Here is a 27,524-nt window from a genome sequence, read left to right as displayed (position 1 = left end):
ATGACTGCACGACCAGCTGACAATGTTGATTGCACGTCCGCATCGCACGCGCGGATGCACGCACGCGCACACAGTATTCGCCTTGTGGTGATTCGACGCCAGATCGTCACTGCTATTCGACGGGCGTTCAGAGGTTAGGTTTCTCCTTGGTCTGCTGGTTGTAGTCCTTTTGCCCTAGTCTCAAAACATCTGCGTGATTGTGGCCTTCGACTGAAGACGGTATGCCTTTTGTGGAAATATTCTTGCACATTCATCTCATGCATGAACCAAATGAACGTCCGAAAATTTTTTAATGAGTAAATACCCCTTACGCAGTGAATTATGGTCAGTGTGTTTTTTTATCTACTCCACCGTGGGTGCTCAATTTCGATTGGATATTGACTAGTACCGCTGAAGTAGCCGATCATTTGCATAGTCAACCGATGGCTCATTTTTTAAGATTCCGGTGTATGCGATTCTTGGACATTGCATAGCAGTTCTCTTTTTTACTGATGTTTTCCCCTGGCATGCCAAAAGTTTGAAAGCGATCCCAGTACAAGGTGCAAAATCAGACTGGTGTCAGCCTGTTTTGAATCTAGTCGATTAGGGTGTTTCGAAATACTTCAACTCTAGTTTTTTTATAAACAACTGTTTTTCTGTCTATCGCAGCGCAAATTAAATTCGGACAATAGATAAGCAGTCACTCTCCTTCTTCCATTTGCTACACTCGTGCCAGTAAATTCACGGTTAGACCGAAAGTTTTCAGACTTCCTTTTTTATTAGCTCATCACACAAGGATATCCTAAATGGTTATTTGAGGGTTTTTTCGCTCAAATCCGTCATGAAAGGCGAGTAGTAGCGACTCAATTATCCACATGGGACCGATCTCCTACCCCGAACCATTTGGCAGTACGTGTGTTGTGAATTTCACGTCAATCAAGCCAATGCGGCCGTACCTTCCCCATTCGTTGGCGCATATAAATCAGGGAAGACACTCGGAGGAATCTTAATTGTGCACAGTCACGCAAGGCAGCTCCCGAAGACCTAGTATTTTTTTTCATCCAACTTGTTTTTTGTGCGTTCACTCATTCATCCTTTGTGCTCTGCCTTCTTGGGGTAGTTGATAAATTAGATACCTTTGGCGGTTGGACCATTCAAAGGTTAAGAATTGAGAATCCTCCATATGTCATAAAATAAATGTGAGAGGGGTCGCTTAAAATTGTTGTGCTGCAGAGTAGAGGCACGAACACTTGCTGCTTGCGGTGGACGGCCTCCATTGCATTGGGGAAACTCGTATGGAAGTAGGTCTAGGTGTCTATACTTTGCACACTCAATTTATACTTACATACTCATGCTTATTTATGCTCACTTTGTTCTGCGTGTTTGGAATACCTTCTCTCAAGTGCTTACAATATGTTTGAAAATACCGTATTCGTGGCGTTCAGGCGTATGGGTCTTTAAGTATGGCCGACGCCCTAAATTACTAACATCCGCTCCTTCAAGATCCGTTTAGATGTACATGAATAGTGCGATTTCTCTGCTATCCATAACCTTATTATTAAATGGTCAGTGCTAGTTTAATGCTAACCTTGTAAATCCATCCTCTTTTTGGCAAGCTCACGTTTTTTTTGCGTGACATTAAAAGCAGTGAAATTAAAAAAAACTCGTTATTAACAATTGATGTATCCCTTTTCAATAGAATATCTGGTATCCTCATGCATAAAAATCTACACGGGAAATGTAGAACAAATTTTCTTCACTAAATTGTTACAAATTGGGAAATAGGAGGGAAATTTTATTAGTGCACCCGAAGACAATGCGTCTGCTGATCCGCGATCTCGTGCAGGCCTGTGTGGCTTTTGTGGCAAGTGTTAAAATAAATCAAGTAACAAACGGGAGGATGCACGAATATTTTCGGGGTTATAAAGTAGGATTACTTGTTGGTGTCATTTCCTGTGGGCATTTTTTAATAGGCGGTGAATGAACACTGCTTGCTGCAGAAAGGGAAACTTGATATGTGGGTGGATTCCATCGACATTTAGATGAAGGGCGATTAGCTGCTCGTGTTTGTTATGTTGCCTTGGTCGAATGAACTGCACCCCTTTTATGAAGCTCTCCTTTGAAATGTAGCATTCCTATTAAGCACCGAATAATTCATGCTCTGCTTACTGTCCCTTGAAAACTCGATCCAGTATAGATGCTATTTTCGCTGCCATAGAGCAACCAGAGAATTCCCAGTGATCAGCTTGCTCCATAGGGTTGGCTAGTAAGTCCATTAGTTTGGTGTCTACTTATAAGTTGGACAGCTTATAAGAATGAAGGGAGCCTGGCCGATTATTAAGGCCTTAAGAGCGGGGAAAAGTGCGATTATGTAGATTATTATGAAGCACTGCCGGCTGAATTTGTTCCAGACAGAAAGGACTAGTCAGCTTGGTGAGACGTTTCATTTGGCGGTGCGCTTGTCTCATCAGGGCTCCAGATTGCCGGAGAGTGGAGGTGTTTTGGTTAGAGGGTAATTACAACTGACATCAGATCGCATGCACATATTGTAGATGCATATCGAAAAAAAATCTGTTCAAGTCACTTCTAAAGCACTTCTCTGAAGTGAATACTGAGGTAAAGCATCGACTTTTCAGAGTATTTATGCAAAATCAAATGTGAAGCCCCCTTGACCCTTGTTGATCCCATTTTCAGGGAAATAAAACGAAACATAGCTCCAAAGTTGTGAAATGAAGGTATTTTTATCAAAAACGCGTTAATCCACCGCACAAATTAATCCCTTAATAATGATTAAAATTTACTTAGGCTGACACTCTTGATTACGATGGTAAAGAGAGTCTGATCCGATTTCGAGCCAGCCGGAGCTCTTGAAGGCGTAAATGCACGTAGCACTGCTACTCGCCAAAGCCTTACTAATCCTCCATCCTCGCAAATAATGCATTTAACCTTCCGTGGATGGTCCCATTTTTAAGCATTTGGAGTTATTAGTTGACTTGCACAATTTTCACAAACTGGTGTCCATTTACACTTTGCACCGTTACTTGATTGGCCAAAAGACAATAGTAACGGCAAGTGGCGATGGATAATCAAACAGAAATGAGTTGCTGAATGCTGCTTTTCCCTAGCTCACTTTCCATTCGAACTAATTTGATGAAATCGTAACACAGCTCTTCTGGTTCTTTCGTGAACTTTGCGTTGGCTTCAGCTGACCCTAAATTTCCCACATTTCAACCTTCGCACCAGCCACTTTCCAATCATAGAAGTTCTTGAGCTCCACGAAGACGCCCTGATCATATTTGTATAAATTTCTAAATTGTTTATCATCGAAACGGGGCTCACTAATCAGGATACACATTGGAAACAGACCCGACTAACAAGTGCTCTCGTGTTTGACATATTTATCTAGCTATCGTCGGAGATGTTCAACCAAATGGTTAAGCTACATGGTCTCATTGTTCTGATGGTCATGCTCTCCGTATCAGCGAACCCGGACGACAGTCTGAATAGAACACGGAGACAGACCTCTGCCATGTTTACTATAGGTGAGTGTCGGTACTTCTAATAACGACTCCCCTCTTAAATGAGAGGGTCAACTTTGATCCCGCTATAAACTTTGTGTGATGGCGTGTTTCTCGACCTTATAGGCGCTCAGGTAAAGGGATTGATTTGGAGCATAGTGGATGTTGGTGTACGTGACTTCATAATAGGTGGGTAAATGTGAGCTCGTAAGACGCAGTGTTGTTTGAAAACAAAGTATTTGGTGCGGTTGCTTGAATACACCTTAGTCAAGGTTGAAGGTATAAGTGGTGCGAGAAGTAATGATGTCATAATTTGACTTCAAGCTCTTTGCAAATCCTGGGAGATATTGCTCTCTCTGAATATCCTCTCAGATCAATGCCATTACACGTAGCATTGCAGAATGAAATGAAGTGAAAACACATGTTCATTGTCTTCTGCTTGCGTATTATTTAAGGTGTGTATAAGCTTAATATTCACCAAACCCGGTTATGCATGACTGAGGTGAAGTTATGCTTACTCTTCCGGGTGCGACATACTTCCCCATTGACTCCATTTCATTCCCTCAAAGTAAATAAAAGGAGTCGGTTATTGAAAGGAAAAAATTTTCAATGACTGAAAGCGTATATTGGAGGCATAAGAATAAGTAACGCAAGTAACTCGACGAACAGTTTCATCAACGTCCATTCAAGCATAGTCGATTCTGGTGTTAATTTTTGCCACTTTGTGATTCTGCGTAAAATCTGCTTTTTATTCTGTGTATTGCAATTAAGGTATAAATACCACGTATTCTTTATTCAAAATTTACATAGGTAATTAGTCAGCCGGGAGCTCTTAAATTACTCCCAGCTAAGTCGCATACACTAATTGTGTCGACATGGGAACGTTGCTTTCACGCCATAATGGTTGGTGACAGTCGAAGCTCCATTCCTACAGCATGGTTTGCAGATAGGCTGAGATGCGGCTAAGACGTTTTAGTCACGTCTTTTATCCCTCTGCAACTTTTTATAGGAGCCGTCCTTGACTCGCTGGACCACGGGACGGAACAGGCCATGCTTAGTGGCCTTCAGACTGTGAAGATGATCTACTCCAAGGACGATAGCCGTGGTCAACCACTCATTAAGCCGGCAGTCATCTGGATTCCCAAAGAAAAGTTCCTCACAGCAACTAATGACGGTAACAAATACTCCAAATTTCTAAGCATATGAGATTTCTGAGTGTCTTTTTTCCATTTATTATGTACACAGCCAGACCTTCTAAGTGATTTGGATTTTCTATTTCGTTCTCTGATGTAAATACTTGTGCAATTTTATTTCAAGTATAATACTCTCCAATTTGCCTTGCTTGGAGAGTATTGTAAAGTGACTGCTGACACGGTAAGCCAATCTCATAAATAAGCGACCCTACAGGCGTTAAACAATTTAATGGAATGGGGTCATTGTTACGGTTTCATGACTTGTGGTCGTGATCACGGGAACCTTCACCTTGCATAAATTTTATGATTTTTCTGACAGCCTGCGAATTGCTCAGGGTGGGAGTGGTGGCCTTCGTGTCGCCGCCCGACCCGTTAATCCGTCAGTCAGTGCGGATGGTCTCCAAGCAATTCCACATCCCCATAATCGAGACACACTGGGACACGGACCGCTCCAATAGCCGATTTGCCATCAACATCCATCCCTCGCACGACGCCTTCGGGGACGCAGTCTTCGAGTACCTTTCCAGCTACTCCAAGTGGAATCATGTGGTACTCGTTCTGGCCGACTATGGGAGTAGGTCTTCTGTCTCTTCCGTAGAAAACCCCAATATTCAAATTCCGACACTTAGGCTTGCCATGACTCAGAACCGTATTTTTAGGTCAGAAACCTCGTTTTAGCCAAACGAAATCGTAATTTTGTTCTAATTTTAGTAATGGTGTTTGGAAGTCACTGTTTCTTCCATGCCGCGAATCATAACCTCAAGGTGTTTTAGAACATTATCTATCAGTTTCCAACTGGACTTTAACTTCCGCGCTGTTTTAGATCTAATTTCCTTTCTCATTGGGCTGATTACCTGATACAAAATTGAATACAAAATCTGCTAGTTTAGTCTGTGCATGCCTGTATAATCTTGACCACCTTTTTACGAGAGCGTGCACTAACTACTGATTTGGGAGCCACGCATAAATAAGCACAATTGTAGAGATGGCTGGTAAAACAATTTGGAATTGTGATGTGATGGATGATGGTTACCGAACACGATGGAAACAAGGAGAATCAACAGAGAAAGATCGATGTGTATGATTTAGTGCGGGAGTACGAGGCGAGCGCTCGGCACTAGCAACCGGGCTGCGGAGGCCGTGGAGTCAGCACAAGCTCGCAATCGATCCCGAGTCACAAAGTCAGCTTAGTCACCCATAGCTATAGTGACTGATTGACCTTGAGCTTGGGGAGATTGCTGGTGCATTTAACGTGCACCTAACGCGATCTCAGCCAATCAGGAGGGAGTAATTGAGAGGGCGTTCACGGGGCAACTGAGAGGGCGGTTTCGTTAGCCACACAGGCCAAAACTTCTGAAACGGTGAACGGTAACGTTTTCTCAAGCACATTTCAGCGGGACTTAAAGCTACAATAAATGTAGCGGGACTGGTATGTGGGTTTCAATAAAACTATTTTTCCTTTAGGCCTATATCCTTTAATCAGCAAAGTTGGATATCCTGATACCATGCAATGCTGATCAGTACATAGTTGTTCGGCATTTATTTAGTCGACGAAATTAGTTATTTCATCACCTAATTTTATTTTTAGTGCGAGAAAAAAACGCTGTTTGAGAATAGCTGCTTTAGAAGAAACTCACCGTCTCAGGAAAAAAAAAGGGATTTTAGTAGTATATTCACCTAGCGATTTGTTGGATTCTATGAGTTTTGCCCCACACTGATGTTCTTTCAGCTTGATAAATTGAAAGTTATAAAGCAAACTCTTTGGTGTTTTTGGTGGTTTAGGAGAAGCGGGATATCGTTTTTCATGTCCAACGCTCCAAGCCTAGCCGCCGAGCGGTCCCATTTCGCGTCTAAACTGTTTACATATTTTAATTTGTGTTTCCCTTTTCTGTCTCACTTATGCAGAACCTTTGGTGCCGAATATAGTGTGAGCGCTCCTCTCTATCTCTCACGCACACGCAAACACGCAAAGTCTACTTTTTGACGTCTATTTTCATGGGTTTCTGAAATCTGAAAACTAAAGGGCGACAATCAGACGTACGAGCTTGCGCGCACCCGCGCGTGGGCAGGCGTTAGCAAGTGGCAGCGCATCTCCGAGGCAGTGAACTGCGCACGGCTTCATCTGATAACGCAGCAGTAGCAGCAACTGCTGTGGGAGTGGTGGTCCTGTGGCAGCAGCGGTTATGATGGTTTTACTAGTCCACGAATTCAACATCACATGCATAATCAACGCAATCCGCATCTGTCGCCAGCGCCACGTATTTCAATTGCTTTGGCATAACTGCGAACTCGAAAATCATTTGTGCCCACATACCAATTGCGATCCGACATGCTGGACAAGCTTAAGACCGTGTCAAAGAGAATTTAAGCAGGCAAAACCTGGCTCAAGGGGTTAAGTTCACGAGTAAATCACTGGTTTGAAACCATTAATTATCTATTACCATTAAAAACCTGGGTTTTTCAGGTCAGCATGCGCCTAAATTATGTCGAGAAAAGGAACTCTCTCATAATTTGCTTATGTCACACTGCCGTATCCAGAGAGTTGGGGAGATTCATCTGAGGATAATTTATGGGTGAGAGTTGGTGGGATGATTAGAAGTCGCTAAGCGCCATCTCTTGGTGAAATTCGAATGATTTGTTCAGCCAAAAACACCGGCAACTTTTCTTTTTCTAGCATATGTCCTTGCAGTATCCTATTCCCTATCGAGACTGATGTTTTAGAGACAGATAGTTTGTGAACCTTCACTTAAGCCTATTAAACTTATGCTATGTAGCAATTAAAGTAAGTTGCCGGCATCAGCTCGCTCCATTCGGTGAAACTTGAGGTTGGAAAGAAGCCGTGGTTTTTGCACTGTAGCGGAAGCAGTACCTGAAACTAGCAAAAGTAGTAGGAGAAGGAAATAATCGTTTATTATGGTTTTCCATTTTGGAAATAGTCAGCAGTGGGAGGAGTACGTGTGTTCGTATATTCTTCAACGGTAAAATTAAGCACGAACAGAGCTGGGTGATTCCCACCCAGAGTAGGGCACAACTCATACTATGACAGATGTTTTCTAGCCTGTCTCTGAGTTCTAGCGACCTTACTGGTTTGTGCCAAGGCCTCCAGATTGCTCTACATAGAAGCATTTTGTTATCCAATTCACAGACATAGTGAAGCACACGGCGTGGTTGAATAACTTTGAGGGTACTTTGGTCATCCGGACGCTTGGAGCAGACCGTTTCAAATGGAAAGCCATTGTCGCCGAATTGGCAAGCTCCGATGCACGCAACTTCCTGCTCGATATCCCCTACTGGTATGCCAAGGACTTTCTGGTTTTGGTAAGTGCCAATTTCTCTTTTGGTACTCAGCGTGTTTGTCGTTCTATTCGCACATTCAGCTTGTTTGTGTCAATTTTACTGATCTCTAACGTCCACTTGTTGTTTTTTTTTGTAAAGCACGTTGAACAATCTCAAAACTTTGTGCCACTGCATGGCGTAGTCCAGTTAGTTAGCATTGAAACCGGCCCGACATTTGTGTGCAAGTCCCCTAACTCACGATTTGTGAGCACCTTCAGTGGCCATTGTTCGTAACCAACACTCACTCAGAAAAATTCGCAATTTCTCGAAAATCTTCAAAACTCAGAATGGAAGATCATGTGTTCCTCGTTTTTACTTGTTAATAAGGCCAGGATTTTCCATTTGTACATTTTATTGTAGGCTTACGTCCACAACATGACCGGAGAGCAGTACAACTACGTCTTCACCGACTGGGTAAGCTCCTGTCTCAAAGGTTGCGAGTCGTTACCGTCTGACAATTTGGAACAAATTTTATCAGACAAAATGCGGTTAGCTAATAAGGTTCAAATGTGTAATCACAGAGTATGATATTTCCAGTTGTTTTGGAGATGTTTTTTTAATCATCTAGAGATGGAGAAATTCATAAAAAGTGTTGCTGATGTTAGCACGTAGCTCATGTCACGCAAGGGTTTCCGAAAAGTCAAAAAAGGTGAGCTCATCAACCCGCTTTCATAACCTAGGTGAGAGACGTTAAAATATTGGACCCAAACATTGAAGCTGAAAGGCATCAACTGATCGTGTTTGAGGATATTATGAGGTTGGCGTACTGGCTCCCCCTACGACTTTGTTTTGGAGTCGTCACTTCGTGTTTAAAGTGGTTGGAAGAAGCGTTAATCATGACAGAGGGACACCATTGCGGGTAGAAGGCGCACCAGACGGGCAGATTCACCACCGTGTGTAACCATGGCACCATGGGTTAAAATAAACTAAAGTACTCGTCTCAGCGCGATGAATGGGGAGTTCTCTGGGCATTTGCCCATATATAACTACACTTATAAGGGGCGGAATAAGAACGCTGGAGTTTGTTTAAAACCATTGTAGAGGAGGGTGACTGAGAATTGGTTTGGAGGAGAGTTAATGTGTGGAAGAGAAAACGAGCTTAATTTGTGCAAATCCGAGATCCAGTGCCGGGTATCTGTTGTACCAGATTTTCAAATGCTTGACCAGCTACAGTTGTCCTCGCATTAATTAAGGATACCCATCTTCTGGACTTGAGTGCCTTCAAGATAGACGATGGTGCGAGCATATCAACCTTCTCCATTATACCCAACGTCGGTGTTCACGAGCCGTATGGACGTGGTCCGTTTGTCGAAAATCTCCGTTCCACAATCAACAAAATCGAGCGCGCACAGAGGTACTCGGATATTCTCCCATTCCTAACGGTAAAGTGTTTCCACCTTCCCTTGTGTATTTTTTTAACCTTCAGTCAAATATGCCTCACTTTTTAACGGACTTAATGCCCTAGGAAAAAGCACACAATATTTGAATTGGTAAGAGGTTGAGAACAATCCCTCTCAGTAGTTAATCGTAGTGGTTTAATTGTTTTGACCTGCTTTATTCATCTCACAGTGAGCTACGGAGGCGCAGGGGAGGGAATTGACCTAAACCAATTTAAGGTGCTACTTTAAAATATTATTGGGTCCCTTGTATCTTGACCTTAAAATTTCAACAAGGCGCACTTTTGTTAATTGTGTATTCCTTGTAAAATTAAGGCATCAGCGTCACTCATCTACGACTCAATGCTTTTGTTCGGACTGACACTCTTGACCTTAAAGGACCCCATCACGGCACGACCGGGAGCGCTGACTTGTGACAGCGAGGGTGCTGTTTTTTGGCCGCATGGGGAGCGCTTGGTGCGAGAGGTTAAAGCTGTAAGCACGATTTTGCTCCTCCGTATTCTAAACGTCGCTTCAATCGTATTTGTGCGTTTATCTTTTTGTAAAAACACACAAAAATTGCATTTAAAAACTGTATGCCACCGGTTGGTATAAAAACAGTGCTACCTGCATACAAACAAGTGAAAGCCCCAAATAAATCGCGGATGTCCAGCATCGTGCGAGAGTCTTCATAGACTTAACAACACTGCTACGGATTACTCTTGCAGATTTATTCCTTGGTTCATGGGACTTTTTATCGTCCATGGGTTAGTCTTTGTGACACTTGTGCTGGTTGACTTTCCCTTCGACTCAGTTACCTACTATGTGATGCACCATTTTTCATAAATCTTGACTATTCACTTGTTGCCATCATCTCAAGGCAGAGAGAGAGAGAGAGAGAGCTATTAGCTCTCCTGCACTTTTATCCCATTTTTTTGGCAATTTGGCGTTTTTGGCAAGGCTAGGCTCTTCTCACGCTCACACCCTCTAGCGCGCTCACTCGGCACAGAACAAAACACCACGACAACGCGCACACCACCAACACCAACTACGCACTTAATTATCACCGCAATCCCGGTTTGCCCGCATTGTGGGCGAGGGCAGCGATAGGCCTCTCGCTAACCCAAATCCCCTCACAACGCCCGCCCTCTCATCTCCACCTCCCGTGAGTATCTCACCTCCCCCTCCGTCTCCTTGGCCCTAAACGCAATTTCAGCTCTAAGCAAGCTGATCGCCTTCGGTATTTTTTTTTACCGAAATAAACCTTGTTATCAAATGCAGATTCTAGGTTGAAGGGGCTGGTAGAGTGTCAAAAAATTTTGCTATCTTTTACAAAAAGTATATCACAGAATTTAGTTCCAGATTCCTGCATCGCTTCACTCCTTTGGGGAATTACGCCTTTGTCAGTGCAACCTGTGTTGGTCATAAGGTGAATACTTTTAATGCAAGTGCGATCACGGGACCTTCGACTAATTGATAAGCAAAAGGGATGGTGTGAAAGTGGACCCAGAATACAATATTTTAATTGTTTTTCTTTTCTTTTAGTTTAACTCATCGAAAATCCCCACTATAACCGGCCAGATACTCTTTGATCGTCACAGTTATCGGTCAAACTTTAATATGAGTATCCTTAGTTTGCAGAACTCAGGACTGCAAGAAGTAAGTGTGATGAAAGAGGAGAATAGTCAACTTCAGTGAATAACATTGGTATTAGTAGGTAAGAGAATTCTTCCCCCGTTTCAGATTGGTTACTGGACGCACAGAGATCGTCTGCAGATTACTCACCCGATAAAGAAGAAAAAGAAGATCCCAAAGAAGCCGCTTACAACGGTCACCCTCAGGGTAACAACTGTTCCGGTATGCTTCATATCTATGGCAGTAATTTATAAACCTTGACTACGAGATATTTCTCCGCCACCTGGTCAGCCAACAAATGCTGGACTTGGAAAAGAAGACGAACGTGCCACTGTTCTTCAGACTTGTAATGACGCCATCGAAGTGGCAGCCCATTTGCTGATATGGTGAGGGAGGTTTCGGTAGTGAGACGTGATTGTGTTCGGGGCTTGGCTAATTTTGTCGACAATGAAGCGTGAGCTACCGTTATTCGAATGATTCACCGATGATGGGGGACATTCCCAAACTTAGGAATGGTGTTCTCGCGAGTCTGCGCGACTGAATCGTGTCAACGCCTATCCTCCCTCCCGCTGCTGCTGACAGATGAGGAGGTCTATTTTCATCCCTCCCTCTCTCGTTGAGATTGCATCAATTATTATTAGCGAATTCAGTGCCTCACAGGCGGTATGCGTAGGTCTTAGCACTAAAGCATCCAATTGCCGTTCTCTTCACCTCGCTGTAAGACCGTAGGAGGGATGTTTGTTGGACCGTCTGAGTCAGTGCTTATGAGGGCTTTCAGAGATGACTCAGATGAGGGGAATAGGTCCCCTGCCTTTGTTGTTTCTTGTAAGCCTCAGTGAACTATGCTTCCTACTCTATCCCACTCCCCTCTTCCAAACATCTAGCTTTGTTGTTCGGACACTGCTAGAAACATGTGATGGATTTTTTGGGAAAATCTGATTAAGGCCAATTCTTCCATGCCTGTAGCCTCAGCCCATCACGTGATCTTCATAGTAAGTACCGCTCAAAACTATTTTAAGATATTATTTCGTTGAAAACCTACCATACAAGGTAAAAGGAGCAGCAGCCTCTAATTCGAGCACCTCTTCTAGTCCTTTACGGTAAATAACCAACCATTAGAAAACATCCACTTAGGTGTTCTGAATTACGACGAATCCATGCTCAATATATGGTCGAAATGTACGTAACTCCTTGAATTGTATTGCTTATGTACGTCATGTCGGCGGCGTAAGACTCTCTTCATCCTTTTGCCATGCCTAAAGTCCCCAGTACTACACATTTCTGGGCTTAAAGCACCATCGTTTTAAATCGTGGTAAGGCATTTTATTTGCTTGATTCGAGTAGACCCTTTAGCTTATCGCGCAAACGCCAATGGGTTCATACCACCTTCAAGATGAAAGTGGCGTCAAATTACATAGAACGAAATCAAATATGCAAAGTGAGTAAGCGTGGTGATTCAGTGTGATACCAATCTCTCCAATTGGCAGTAATTCTTTCGAGTTAATTCAGTAGTTGGAGATTGGAAATTCTATTGTCTACTTTCCTCTAGGACACGCCATTTGTAATTCCCAAGAAGTTCGATGCCTACGGCCAGCCTCTGAAGACCCCAGATGCCTGGGAAGGCTACTGCGTTGATCTTCTCAACCTCATCTCTCAGGATGTTGGCTTTAACTATACCATTGATATCACCATGGATCACTATGGCTCACGTCACGTCAACGAATCGGGCGAGGTCTACTACAACGGCATTGTCGGCGTAGTACACAGAGGCGTAAGATGCAGTGGCTTTACATTCTTCCTCCATTTTTCCCAGAAAAATTGCTCATAACTTTGCTACATCGTGGTGTCCGAGTTAATCCCGGAATTATGGTGACCTTTAGCCCTTAAAAAAAGGCCTTGTTGTAAATAAGGTGAAGGGTTGCGCCATTTGTAGCAAAAATGAAATGAGCGGGCCTCCATGATACTGATGTGCTAGCTGACTAGTGAGAAACTAAAAACACCAGAGTAGTCAATCAAAAGTTAGTTGATTTGCCATTCCAAATTTTACGAAACTGCTCTAAAACACAGTGACCAAAGTTGTTGCACGGTAGATTCATTTAACGAGCCTATTACCGACAAAAGTACGAGGTGCAGACTGATATTTACCATACACTGTTAGGGAAACATCGAGAAACGGATGGCATAAGAGCCACTACTTTGCTAAGAAGTTGAAATCCAGTTGTTTTACGTTCATTATCCCCTCAGGAGTACCACACACACATCAATCAACTGTATGGGTGGCGTTTTCCTTACAAAAGGCATTCGTACAAATTGTCCCAATTTTACTGACAGGAAGCTGATATGGCCGTGGCAGCTCTGACGATTACGTATGAGAGAGAGCAGGTTCTGGATTTCAGTACGCCCTTTATGACCCTCGGTGGGAGTCTCCTTTTCATGCGACCGAAAACTCAAAAGCCCTCAATCTTCTCCTTCCTTCAACCGCTCTCACCTACCGTGAGTTACTCACTACCCATTCACTTTCACAAGTTCCCAATATTCCATTTTTATGTCCGAATTTATCGTAGCTTGTAATCGCTCGTTGACAGACAGATGACAGATTGCGCTAATTGCTCAAGTATAGCATATGTGTCACTTTGCCGATGTTGAAGGGCTAGCTACTTAGCAGCTTGGATTGTTTTGTCGGATTTACAAGAACGTTATAACGGCTTATCCTATACAATTAAACACACTTCTTCAGGGCTAATTAAATGCATTGACTGATTTCCGACCATTTAATGTGGACCTTGAGATTTTACTATTCCAGTCTCTTTTGACACACGGATGAAAAAAACTTGAGTTAGTTTGGAACAACTCTCCTGAAGCCCTCTTGCCTTTTGCGCTTTCTCTCTGCCTTCTCTCATCCGCAAATTTTGTTAGAAGTGGCGCTCACTTTGTCCACCATCAGTACACCAACTAACTTCTGACTTGGCTCTAATTGTTGCCGAGATTTCAGCAAGGCATCGAAAACTGCAGCCTGCATGAATTTCAAGCATAGAGAATACAGATTCCTGGAAAGAAAGAAAGAGCCTTTCTGCCTTCTATTTTGAGCAAGGTTAGGTTGAGCTTGCAAATTGCATTATTCCTACGGGAGATCAAGTGGCTAGGGAGCTCGAATGTTTTTCTTTTCTTCTCTCAATCGCAACGGACAAAATTCATCCAGATAGATAAATTTACTCCAAAATGCACTGACTCACTTGACCTTGATCGCTTTTTGGCTGTTGTGTTTATGAGTTATTAAGTAATCCTCTGGGAATCTTATCCCGTTCGGGGAAATTGATACACCACTGCTAAATGGGCGTAGGCAAGGGACACTTTATGCTCGTTCAAACTTTATTATGTATTTTTTAGCCTCATAATCGGAATAAAGTCATTGCTTGATCCATTTTGGAAATGTCCCGTTGTTGTGATGTGGTGGTGATGCGCGTGACCTTGGGTCCGGTCGGTATGGCTGTCTGTCGACGTGTATGAGTAAGCAGAGTGTAAAGTGTGTGCGCACGCGAAAGTCGGCCGATCTGGGTCTCTTACACCCATTTCTCTTTGACGTATAGTCCAAGGGTGGAGGCGGTGTTCACAACTATGTACATCTGTGGAGTACCATGTTGAGCCGCTGGTTCCTCTGTACGTCTCAGATGTAACTGGTCGCTGTTGCCTGTTTTGAGTTTTGGTGAAGCTTCCGATGCAAATCCTTTGGAGCTTCTCGGTTCTGTACAGTCATTCGGTGTTTTTGGAAATGTCGGTATCGGCAGTTGCTTCTTTCCCTTCTGACCTCAATACTGCTCGCTTGAATGTGTCAGTGAAGATTCTCTTGCTTGGTGGATTGGAGGCGAAGTGGTGGAGATCAAATATGCGCATTGGCGTGTTAACGCAAAACTCCTAGAATTCCCACAAAGCGACCTCTGTTTCCTAGTTTGTGAATAACTCCTCTGACAGGCTGCGCTGGCTGAAGATACTGCGCAACACTTGTAGCGACTTGGTGGCCTTAGGGGAGACCACAGACACCGTCTCCGACCGCATTAGAGATATTCACCAAAATAAAGTGAAGATAACCCACCAAATGGGCTGGCGAATTTGAGGTGTAGTCTTGGCCAGGGCCTCTCCAGGTGAGGCTAGGGCATCGGTGGGATTTCTGAGGGTCTTTCGCCACTGTTCGGTAATGTAGACAGCTTTTATCCAAATAAATATGTTTTTGTGTAGCCAATAAACCAAAACTTCTGGCCATGGACTTCATGCAGTTTACGCCAGAATGCCAAGTGTAAAATTGGGACCGTGGTCTTAGATGTAGTGACTTGGGTAGAACAGCAGGATTGCCAAACATCAGGCAGCCCTCGGGTTGGATCAAAGTAGTATCCCCTGCCTCAGAGTGGTTGGGCGTTGATACACCTCGGAGAGTAAGCTATGAATCAAACGGGATGTTATTGCCCTCCGGATCATAGTGAAGCTTCACTACGCTATTAACAATGTTCTCTGTTGATGGTGTGGCTGCTGCGGGTGGCTAAGTTGGCGCAGTCGAAACCTTCTCCTGTGTTGACAATTCCATCAGCTACAGCCGTTTCCCGAGTAGCACTTCAAGCTTAGATAGATCCAAGGGCCTAATATTGAGTCCCCACATGTTACAAAACGGTGTTTATGCGAGTGTGCTTGGATCCTGTTAAGTTTCAAACCAGAGGAATCAGTAAACAAGGACCTCGACGTGGGTCCCTTTATCCGTCACAGGTGATTCGTTTTTCCGCTTCCAACAAAAGGTGTGCGCATTTCGCGGGGAAGCAGACTTTCTGAAAGTTGTGCTTTGTAGAGGTCGCTGCGTTATTTCAGATTTAGTAATGTTTAAGATGCAGGCTTTGTTATGGAATCCAAAGCTAAATTAATAAGGTAATTGGGTAAACGACTTTTAGTTTCGTGTTCATTGTAGATATCCAGTGCTCGAAACTGTTTGCCATATGAAATAATCTCATTTTACATGTTCGTGCCCTATTTATATTCATCGACAACACCTTAAAGCTTGTTTTAATCATTTGTACATTAACTCACTTTACCAAGATTGGAATAAATCTTCCTTTAGAATAAGAAGAGACTACAGGTTTTAGTTTAATAATTTAGGCTTAATTTCAGTAAACTCCCCATCGTCATCATTCTTCTCTTCAGGTGTGGGCTTACGTGATAACGACCTACATCGTTGTCTCCGTTGGGCTCTTCCTGGTTGCTCGTCTCAGTCCCTACGAGTGGCAAAATCCTCATCCTTGCGAGGCCTTCTCGGAGGAAAAAGAGAATCAATTCACGGTGCTCAGCAGTTTCTGGTTCTTTATCACACCTCTTCTCAATCAAGGTGCTCCTCTGTTTTTTGGGATTGCTCACATCCAGGCTCCGTGTTGTTTGCTTTAAAATAAGCTTACTTATCTACTCCTAAATAACACTACGAAGCCGATGACACTTTCAGCTCGGCCAGGTTCCAAGCTTTGGGTTTTTAAACGAGTACTACCCTGCTTTTATGGCAATTAATAAATCGTAAATGGGTAAGCTTAAGTTTCCATGTGCGATGCTCACTCGCTCATCTCGTCCCGGGCATCAAGTTAAACAAAGTAAATAAATTCGCTCACCTTCTGCTCCCAAAGAACTTCTTTATTTACCAACCATCTTGAAGTTTGTCAGAAAACAATTTTCCCGCCTTTACTCTCTTGATAATGTAACCAGCTTCTTTAACTTTTTTATTTCTTTCCCTTCCTTCAATTCTTATGTCTCCATCACCTACGAGTCAGCACTGACCACATTTTTGAGATTTAAATTTTGAACGCGGAACTCTTCTGTGCATTGCCATTAGGTACGGAGATGGCTCCGCATACCATATCCACACGACTACTGACGGGCATCTGGTGGTTCTTTGCGCTGATCCTCATCTCCACCTACACAGCCAACTTGGCGGCTTTTCTGACTGTTGACACGACTGAATTGCCCATCGAGAGTGTGGAAGACCTCGTGGCTCAGACCAAGATTAAATACGGTACGCTGCAGTCCGGCTCCAGTCACGATTTCTTTAAGGTACGCGAAAGAGGAGCTCCGTCTTTCCATATTCTCGAGTGATGCCGTGAACTCAAACACATTAAAGGGCCAAGCGGGCAGACAATATATATTCTCGTTCGCTTTGCAGTGAAGTTAAAATAAACTAAAATCTGTTTGAATGCCAAAGGAATAGTCACGTTTCAAAGTGCAGATGTTGGCCCATTCCATAGGACATAAATGAAGGGCTTTACTAGGACTTGATCGTGCACAGAATGAATGAGAGGAATATTCTGTTTGCAGCAAAAGCTCGTTTATGAAATTTGCCCTTAATATAAATTGACAAATTAAATTCCGGAAAAGTTACTAAAAGAACATTTAAACTATTGCAGGATATTCAGACTTTCATGTGTTGAAGGGCGCGACTGTTTCATTTCCAGTACTCCAGAATCCCAGTGTTCCAAAGGATGTGGGAGTTTATGTCGAAGAACGATGTTTTTGTTCAGAACACCGAGGAGGGCATTGAACGCGTCCTCAAAGGCGACTACGTCTTTGTCCTCGAGTCATCGTGGAACGAGTTCTACAACAAACGCGACTGCCGTCTCATGCAAATTGGCCGTCAGCTAGACTCCAAGGGTTATGGCATTGGGCTGCAACAGGGTATGGTTCCACTTTGCTTGAATAATTTGTTCTAAGACTGTTCATCGTTTATTAAGACGTGATTTGGTCAGTACTTCTTTTTGGGACGCGTCTGTCCCCCTGCTCTCCTATGTCTGACTGTTGACATAGCAACAGTTAAGTGGATGCAAATAGTACATTAGATAGTGTCAGCGCACGACACGGTGAGCACCAATGGGCCAATTGTGGATAAATAGTGTGTGCACTTCTGCTTCTTAAGCTCATTTACACTCACTTTTAACTTAAATCTCCAATTCAATGTTAAGCTGTTTGAAACTTAACAGTAGTTTTGAGTTGTATCCGATTCTATAAAGCATGTAGTGTTTCTGAAAACTCTAAACAAATTTCAGCAAACCTGAATAGTTTTTTTGAATAATGGAACCGATTCCGCATAAGCTCTTATTATTTTTAATGATTCCTTGTTCCTGTCAAATGTCAATGTCGCCGCTGCTTATAGAGATTCCTCACAAAGGTCATAATATCCATTGATGGATTTGCAGATTCGTCGTATGGACTCATCGTAAGCAAGTGGAAGTGATATTTGTGTGAGTTCTTAACAAAAAAAATGTTAAGATAAAGCTATGTTCAATGAAATTTAACAATCAGATTAAAAATGGAGCTTGGGTCTGTTGATAGGCATAGCTGAAGCCTGAGCGCACGACTCAAAACATTTATTGGCCCACGTTAAGTGACATTGAAGCTCAAACCCTGTCATGGATTGATCTCTTTCCCCAAATGACGTTTTTAGACACACATTTCGCGTATTTTTGTTAGCTTGCATGTACCTCATTCATGTTTGAATTCTTTTACATACGTAAAGGCTCCCCTTATCGTGATCCGATATCCGAGTCGATTTTGAAGCTGCAGAAGGCTCAGACATTGGACCAGTTGAAACGAAAATGGTGGACCGAGTTTAACATCTCAGAGCCCTGTGCTAATGCCAAGGAGGGCAGCAAAGAGGCCAAACCCCTCGGCATCGAACAGGTCGGCGGTGTTTTCGTTCTCCTCATCATTGGTTTCTTCTGGGCCTTCATTGTCTCTGTCATCGAATTCTGCGTGCACAACAAGGCATGCGTGAAATCACAGGTGGGAAGACACTAAAATGTCTTAGAGCACATTGTAATTGAAAGTAGATGAAGTTTAATCGCCCATTTTAGGGAGCACTATTCTCCGAAATGTGGAAAGAGCTGAAGTTTGCAATGCGTTGTATGACGCCATCAACTCGAGCCAAGTCTTCCACCCCTGTGATCCACGAACCAACGCCAGTGTCGATAACGGCGGCCCCCGAAAAACCCGAGCGGTCGGCGGAACAGGAGACCATAGAACCGGTGTCGGTGCAGTCGCAGGGCATGTTAACTGTACCGATGGCTGAGTCTAATGAGGCCCTGCTCTGTCCTAGCGCTAATGATACGTCATCGAGTGGCGGGAGCAGTGTGGAGGATACCTATCCATTACCAGTACCACCACCACCACCACCACTTCCTCCTCAAAACACCGCCGGCTCTCCATGGTCTCATTTGAATAACACTCAGAAAAAATTACCATCCATGGGTGAGGATTGGTGGACAATCAGTCAGAGTGCGGTTTGAAACGGTGATGCTTTCGAATGCTTGCGACGGATGTTTTCTCCGGCCTTGTTATGCATTAACATCTTCACAACAACTTTTGATGTCGCCAGCAGCCAGTCATGTGTCACACCCATAACTTGAATTTTATTTTTAAAAGCGGCGCATTTGGTATAGTGGACGTAAAAAATAAACAGAATCCTTTCGGAAGGAGCCGGGAATGCCTGCTATGCAGCGTTCTGCATGGGTTTGAGGGCTCCCGTGCGGAGACTCGTGCTGCAACACTAGCGGGTGCGATTCGACATCTTCCAAGTCGCGGAGTGAGTGAGCATTTTTGCAAGAAGTTTGGACGGAATTCACCAAACATCCAACAGCTGACTGGATGACCGCACGCTCACCAAGGTCAAACTTAATTAAGAAGGGTGCTTAGGCTTAACGGAGTTTAGAAGTGACCGGCCTAAACTGGATCGGGGTCAACCCTATCTGGGAGCTGGGATGTCGATTGTGGGGCGTGTGCAGAGATATGGGGATGCTTTTGTGATACATCGGTTGTCTAACTCACGGATTTGGTAAAGAAGCCGTCTAGGTGCTCTGCCACTAACTTCACCGGGTGGGCTAGACTTCGGGACATTGCAGTGGCCTTAAGCCCTGGTTCACGCCGTCAATACCAATTCTGCCTAAATGCTATGACTTTGTTCGTCTTTGGAAAAGCCTAAGGGGGCTACAGCTTTTGTAAGGCGCTTTCATATGATTAATTACGATGCAGTTTATCCACTAAAACCACATTAAAATATGCTGATGGTGTGAAAATATTGGGGGGAAAAGTGTGCCTAAGAATTAAGGAGATGCTTTTGACTACTAAATCCAGCAACATATGACTGATTGCAACTGATAGCTTTTAGGATTCTTTTAAAACTGTTTGAAGATATAAAATTCGCATGATGATGCATTTTGCTTGCTGCTATGAGCCATTTCGATGCTTTGACAAAAGAACCAATAATTGTTTTACGTCAATAATCTTTACGGGGTTTGTTTTCCAAATTTTGAAGACGTCATTAATAAATATTGGTTTTTGTTTTCCTTGATAAAGGCCACATTTCAACAAGCAGCAAGCTTTCAAAGGTGAATTCCCCTTAGTTACAAATACTCGCGCAGAGTAAAGTGTACGTTTTTGCCACAAAATTTTGACCACTGCCCACTATTTGTTTACTATTTCAGCCAAATTTTTATGCCGACATTACCTGCTAAAATAGTGATGACATTGCTAGAAATGACAACTTTGTCATGACAAAGAAATTAGTTATTTGAATAATTCAGGGTCTAAGCAGTGCTCTTATTAAGAACTACTAGTAATCGGGAACAAAACTACTCGATCTAGTGGCTAAATGTGTTTTGTTCTAACCTAACCTTAAATACAATTTACCACTGAACCCTTTAATTCTAAGACGGCCTTTGCTTAAATTCACAAAGCACCCTCCTCCATGCTACATATTTTTTGCATTCTGCCTTTTTTAGACATCCAACCTATTTTACCAAAGTTTTGGTAAATTTGTTGCCTACAACGTTTGTATGGTATGGCATTAAGCCCATAGGCTGCTACACATATTTTACTCCATCCTCAAGCAAAAAAGACTTCTAGAAAATTTTTACTTGGGATCCTAATTAATCACGCTTAATAATGCACACGACCCAAGAGAATGTGACAAATGGACTTGTTGGGCCAGTGCATGCGTTTACAAACCAGCAGTTCCATGGAAGGAACTCGAATTTAATTCAGCTAATTATATCCAATCTTGAACCTTCTGTGTCTCCGTCAGAGTTGCGACGCATATTGATCGTCCATGTTCAGTCTGTCATTCAAAATACATTTCAACTCCAAGTAATACGTCAGCCAGAATCTGGATGTTTTGCTATTGTAAAGGTGTCAACAATGGAGGACGCCCAAATGGCGATATCCCAGTTAAACCGCCGTAAGATCGGCTATCGTAGAATACGCGTTGGATTTTTGAATCCAAAAGGACAAAACGAAAGGCATAGTCAAAGATATTTTGCACCAAACCAATCAACACAGCAACGGTATCAATACAATACGAAAATGTATATGATGAGGTCCCAATCAGATACGTCGCAATCCAGTAAGAAAAAGGACGATAAAACTGGCTACATGGTGCCTTCACAAGTTCATACCGGGGTATGCGTTTGGATATTTGTTAATTTTTATGTAAATGACTTGTGCATACACAAGCTTTGTCTATCTTGAAAAAGAGCAAATAAAACTTTTAATTGCATTACTTGATGATGTGAATAATTTGGATCAAATCAAAACAATTTCTTCCTTTGAATTCAATGAGGAACCTATAATAGGAAATTGTTTGATCTTGAACCAAGCACAACTCTTCATTTAATTTAAAGAGTGATTTTTGCTAATATTCTGCGACAAATATTCCTAGTTTTAAAATAATTACAAAGTAAAATCCATCTTAGCTGGATTTCCCTACAGCATCCAAATGCTTAATCAGTTTCCCATATTATGTCTATAAAATACAAAAGTGTTTCAATTAGAACAACTTAGGAACTTTATAAAAACTTATTTAAACAATAGATTCAACACTGGTCCCATTCGCTACAAAGACTAAAGCATTTTATACACCGAAATCGGGACAAATACCTAGAGTAATCCTAAGGCAATTTTGAGGTAAATGTTTTTAGGTCATTTAAGATGACACAGCACTTTTTATTTTAGTTGCTGTTGTTTTTAGACTTTGCCGAAGCTTGAAGATCCGCTTTGTCCGAAACACCAGCCCAGGGATCCCCGCGAGTGCATTCAGATGGCCAGTCAGCAGCGTATGCCAGCGGTCATGATTGGTTTGGCTGAGCTCCGTCCCAACGTGGTGCAACTGCTGCAGGAGCATAATAACCACCTCTCCGTCATGAGTTTTACACGCTGCTACGAGGAAACCTTTGGTCCACTGAACAAGGCTGAGTCGGTCAGCGAACAAACACACGACAATGATAAGAAGTCAAATAAGGACTCCGTATTAATGAGCAACTATGTTTCCCTGGAACACCTAATCACCTGCGTGCCTGACGTGAGCATCCAGCTTACTGCAAATGGAATAAGGGTTGTTACGTTATCTCAGGATAGTTCACAAGGTAAATAGTCCGGTAATTTTAAAAGGCATTCGAAATATAGATTAATTAAGGCAGAATCATCCAACTTTTACAAAAACCCTAATATTGTATCTACGATTATGCTAAAATGCAAATGAACCATTATTTAATGTCTAATTGTGGCTCACAGACATAATTTATTAGGTCAGTAAAGTAGTTTAAAAATAGCTGTTGTTTCCCTTATAATGCACTTTTAAAATAAATATAATTTCTAATTGAATAGAACTCCAGGCTACTTACACAACGAAGGATCCTTGACGATTTGCATTGGCAAATTGCCCATTTTCATAGACAAAATATGGCAGCTTACAACTGTTTCATGTTTTATCAAAAGTGACTTAAAGGAACTGCGTGTGTTCGGCTGAACTTAAATGGCAAAAACCTCATCCACCATGGCCGTAGTTGCAACCCGTTGCATTAGATTACACTAATTTGACAAAACGATTGCGTTGTCAAAAAATTCCACTGCTTTCTTTCGTAGTGACTCTTGCATTGGAACACAGTCTCATATGCTGCAGTTGAGGAGTAAAACAATTGAGTTTCATTAATATGGTATCGTTCATGCAGCATTAATTTCTGCAAAGCGTGATAGCTTACAGATAGCTGTCTCATCAGTCTCCCTTCTCCTGAAATGGTGGTCTGCATTTTAGAAGTGACGGCGGTGTCAACCACCACGGATATGGCCTCTCAGGGCCTCACTGCCACCGAAGGTCTGCGCCAGTTCCGCCGCGAGGTGGTAGATCTAGTGAAGCAGCAGGTGGGGTGCGCGCTGCCACTAAACAAATTCACTCCCGCCTATCACGCGCATTTTGGCAAGCAGTGCCGCGTTTCCGACTATGGATTTGCTCGTCTCCAGGACCTTATTGAAGCGCTGAGCGGAATTGTCCATATCGTGGGCGAAGGACCTCTCCGTACCATCATGCTGACTCACGTGATCCAGGTGCGCCGATTCACACATGACCTTCTGCGGCTGCTCAAGGGAGAACAGAAGAAGTGTATCCCGATTACCAAGCTGCCTCAGATTTATGAGGCTGTTTTCCACAAGGTGCTCTAAATTGGATTACCCCTTTATCTTTAAAACGTGTTAAATTCTGCATCTTGGGTTTATGATTAATTAAGCATCGTCCATCAAAATATCGGACTGTCGTGCCCAAGTCACTGCAGATGTTTTGAGACACACGAATCTGAGAGTAGCTTTAATATTCGTGTGCAGAAGGAATGGAAACCCGTAAACATTAAGTATAAATGAGTATCATGGGTGTAGAAATCAGATTAGGACTGACGAATCCATAGAAACTTCTATCAAATAATCAGTAAGTTATGCCGATTTACTGTAAATTGAGCGTTCTGATAACTTATGGCATCCCTGCGAAAATACGCATGATTTGAAAGTCTTTGGAATAATTGTAATAAAGGAAAGTCATTTACGCTATCTGAGCCACTCCGCTTGTTATTTACATTTCCCTTGGTGCCTGCTAATAACAGGAGAGTCTGTTTTTGGCATTATTTGCTTAGCCCTTCATGCCGTCAAACTATGGGGTATGTAGCATACTCGATCTCCTGAATGACGTCGCAGAGAGCAAGCTGGTGGTGGAAAACTTGGAGGAGGAGGGTCCCAGCGTGGTTATTCCACGACGCATCCAAACCGCTGAGCAGAAGTTGCGTACCCAGCTCTTTGCTGTCGAGGTGGTGGACATGCTCTCCACCATGCAGCGCTTTCAGATCGCCTTCACCAAGTTCATTCCTGCCTACCACCATGCTTTCAACCACCAATGCCGCGTGGCAGAGTATGGCTTCGCAAAATTCATCGAACTGCTGGAGGCATTACCGCATGTTGTGGAGGTGACGTACACATCATCTTTTAACGGTTTCAACTTCTCTGTATTCTAGATTTACAATGCTGCAGTGGTTTAAATTGCGCTGCTCGTCTGCTTCATCACGAAAATTATACCAGTTTGTGCTTTTTTACACCTCTCTTATGACAAGCCCTTCTTGATTAGGTTTGAAATGCATCCTGAATTTAAGCAATCATTAGAAATAACTTTCATTGAGTGAACGCGCCAACAAAAATGCAAGAATACAAGATTCTTACTGGTTAAGGCAGAATTACTTCCGTATTTTTTTGCAGTTTAAGCCCAGTTCCATACAAAGTGTTTTATATTTCATTCCAATCCACGCCTTTGAAACCATTTTAATTCATTCAAAGGTCAGAAGAGTAGTAAAGTCCTGCTATAAAAAAATATTTATTTTTTGATTGCTGCGTACATTCAATCATGGGCAATGCAGAGAGGAGTCATGGCAAATGAATAAAAAGCAGTCATTTTAGAAGTACCATATTCCCTTTTCTCACAGTATTATGTTGCGCCTTACCATAATCCAGGACGCACGCCTTCAATACTCCCTCCTCCACTCTTAATAACTGTTCCTATAAACAGAAAGGTCGTACATTTTATGCACAAATACTCTGAAGCATGGCAGTAAAAATGTACCACTTTCTCCATAATTGAAGGTCCAAGAGGAGAATGGGGAAAGGTACGTCAGTCTAACCCCTCCTCTGCGTCTGGCTCTTATCAGACAAATGCTCCTAGAAATCCTTGAATCCCAGGTTCTCCACCGATTGCCAATGAGTGATTTATTGTCAGCATTCGTGACTCACTATCAGTTGATCCTTCTGCCACAGGACTATGGCTTTGGCACATTAGATGAGATGTTCTCATCGTTCCCCGAGGTCTTTCTTACTCAACAGCCGCCTCAGCGACAGCCCGAGTCCTCTACACCTCATTCCATTGCGTCTACATCGCAAAATCCAATGCTCAGCATGACTGGTGACTGTCCCATTATGGAGACAGCCAAGTCCGAAGATATGAAAACGCAAAGCCCACCCAGCACGGCAATCTACGTCTGTCTTGTGGATAAATATAAAACGAAGCAAACCGCCTATCGCTGTCTGCAGATCCTCTTCAACTCACCATTTGGATCTATTCCCGAGGACGAATTTAAAGAGCACTACCAGGCTACATTTCAAGAGGAGGTGGATCTTGACTTCGTCCACGAAGAAATGAGCCCCTTCATCTCGGTAGGACTTTTGTGATGAAATAGGCTGCTGCTATCTGCAAGTATTGTGATCCCTAATTAGAATCCACCCACTAGGTTAAAGACTATAACGTCCAGATGCAAGACCCAATCTGTGCAGGGATGAAACCTGCAGCTACAGATTTGGGTGAGACTGAAGGGACAGTGATGGGCTCTCGAATGGTGCACCTCTGCCCACTTATCCTGTTTGCGCGACAGCTGCGTTTCCTCTTGATGCGCACTCGAGGTCGCCTGATGCTTAACCTCATGGAGCAGATGTATCGACGCCACTTCGGGGTCACGCTATATCCTGAAGCCTACGGATACCCCTCCCTCCTCACTCTAGTCCATGCCGTTAGCTTCGTTGTCGTGGTGAGGGGCAGAGGCGCGCGTGCCATCCTCATTCTTGCACAGGACTACTTGGGTGCGCAACCGATCCCACCCTCCTTACCCACCTACTTCCAACAATCATTTCTGTGCCGTTTGGCTCAGTCACCACCATAATTGTATTAAAATTTATTGATATTACTGGAAGTGATCATGATTACACAAATCTAAATCAGCTCATCATTATCTACTCATTTTCCAGGCAAGCTTGCATGGAATATCGCGTATAAAATACCATTTCGACATGACTTAACCAATCGTTACAACACTGAGACAGTGGAACCAAAGGACCTGTCCCGATCGGCGGTACCAGGAAAAGAATATCTTCCACCAGCAAGTGAAGTATATCGACCTATCCAGCGGCAGGTCACCACAGTGCCCTGGCGCTATTCCAGTTGCATGGCACAGGATGGGCAATTCATGCAAACCACTGTGGGACCTACGGGATTCGTATCCATCAATGCTTTTCCAAGGGATACACAACAGCCAACGGAGTACCCCCTAGCCGTATCGGGCTTCTTCGTACCAGGTCCTGTAACACAAACCTGCACCCTGGCTCAGGCACCCAATACACCAGAATGTGTCGTTTACGACTATCAGGGGCAAAATCAAGAGCTTCCTACAGTACCAAACAATCCCTTAATTGGCCATCCGGGAATACAATCAACTACCGACGTGTCCAAGTCGACACCAACTTACGTATCATTCTACATTCCGAATAGAGAAACATCAGCACAAACCCTGCCACTGCCCGCAGGGCCAGTGTGGGGACAACCAACGGAACAGCAGTTGACACCGGCGCCACTTTACGCATTCTCCATTAAATCACCTCTCTCGTCATTACCACGACAACCACTGGCTTATGGCTACACCGCACTAAATAAATCGAATCCTGTAGCATCCATAACACAGCATGAGACGGAAACGGGCCTCCTATCGCAAAGCCAAATCACCGTCCCTCTCATGCCTACCAGTGTCTCCCAAGAGGATGAATACCTAAAGGAGACCGCGGTGAATGAGCAGCAAGGTTTGAGTGAAGTACTATCCTTGGGGAATGACGAGATGCAGCCGGCTTTCAACGGCACCAATACAGGCTATCACACGATCCCTCTCTCCAATGCAGCGGGCTGGTTGCCACAGGCGATTCAACAAATATGGACACCAAGTCTGATCTATCAAAATCCCCAAATGCCAGTAAACAGTCGAACAGTTGATGGACAAGTAGCGACACCCCAAAACGGAGCCTGGATGGCAGACTGCAACCAGTGGCTAAGCCCCTGTAGGGTGGCTACACAATGGCCACTATTCCAGACGACTCCAATGGGTATTCAGCCTCCAGGTCAGCCGGCATTTCCTGCCATCGATCCCCAACTTGCAAATAACGAAACGGTGGTGTTTAACGGACAACTGTACATGGGTAACGCGTTTACACTTGAGCACCCATGCAGATTAAAGGTTGGACCGGATGTCAGTCTGTCCGTAAATAGATGTGAAGAAGGGGATTGGACACTACCAATAAGCATGACTACTGAATCTATTGATGTGAACTTAAAAGAGAATGACGAGACTGGCAGCATCGAATAG

The 27,524-nt window shown here is 43.4% G+C and overlaps 1 protein-coding gene across 1 annotated transcript; it reads left to right on the top strand. All coding sequences in view use genetic code 11, as the record gives it.

Annotated features, from left to right (window-relative positions):
- EGR_10379 (Glutamate receptor, ionotropic kainate) lies at window positions 1–27,524 on the top strand (the record flags this gene model as incomplete). Its single annotated transcript, XM_024499628.1, has 26 exons — window positions 1–133; window positions 179–219; window positions 3,386–3,521; window positions 4,507–4,671; window positions 5,010–5,264; window positions 7,836–8,008; window positions 8,387–8,440; window positions 9,220–9,408; window positions 9,802–9,897; window positions 10,368–10,567; window positions 10,765–10,831; window positions 10,948–11,061; window positions 11,146–11,259; window positions 12,587–12,808; window positions 13,369–13,530; window positions 16,219–16,399; window positions 16,892–17,109; window positions 17,508–17,727; window positions 18,566–18,831; window positions 18,903–19,328; window positions 22,070–22,463; window positions 23,132–23,526; window positions 23,997–24,362; window positions 24,991–25,557; window positions 25,632–25,977; window positions 26,143–27,524. The coding sequence occupies 26 exons, from the start codon at window positions 1–3 to the stop codon at window positions 27,522–27,524; spliced, it is 6,882 nt and encodes a 2,293-aa protein (XP_024345956.1).

This window comes from Echinococcus granulosus, assembly GCF_000524195.1.
Source record: "Echinococcus granulosus chromosome Unknown EG_S00214, whole genome shotgun sequence".
Taxonomy (NCBI): domain Eukaryota; kingdom Metazoa; phylum Platyhelminthes; class Cestoda; order Cyclophyllidea; family Taeniidae; genus Echinococcus; species Echinococcus granulosus.
The sequence above is the reverse complement of the archived record's forward strand: the minus strand, read 5'-3'. Positions and strand labels throughout refer to the sequence as shown.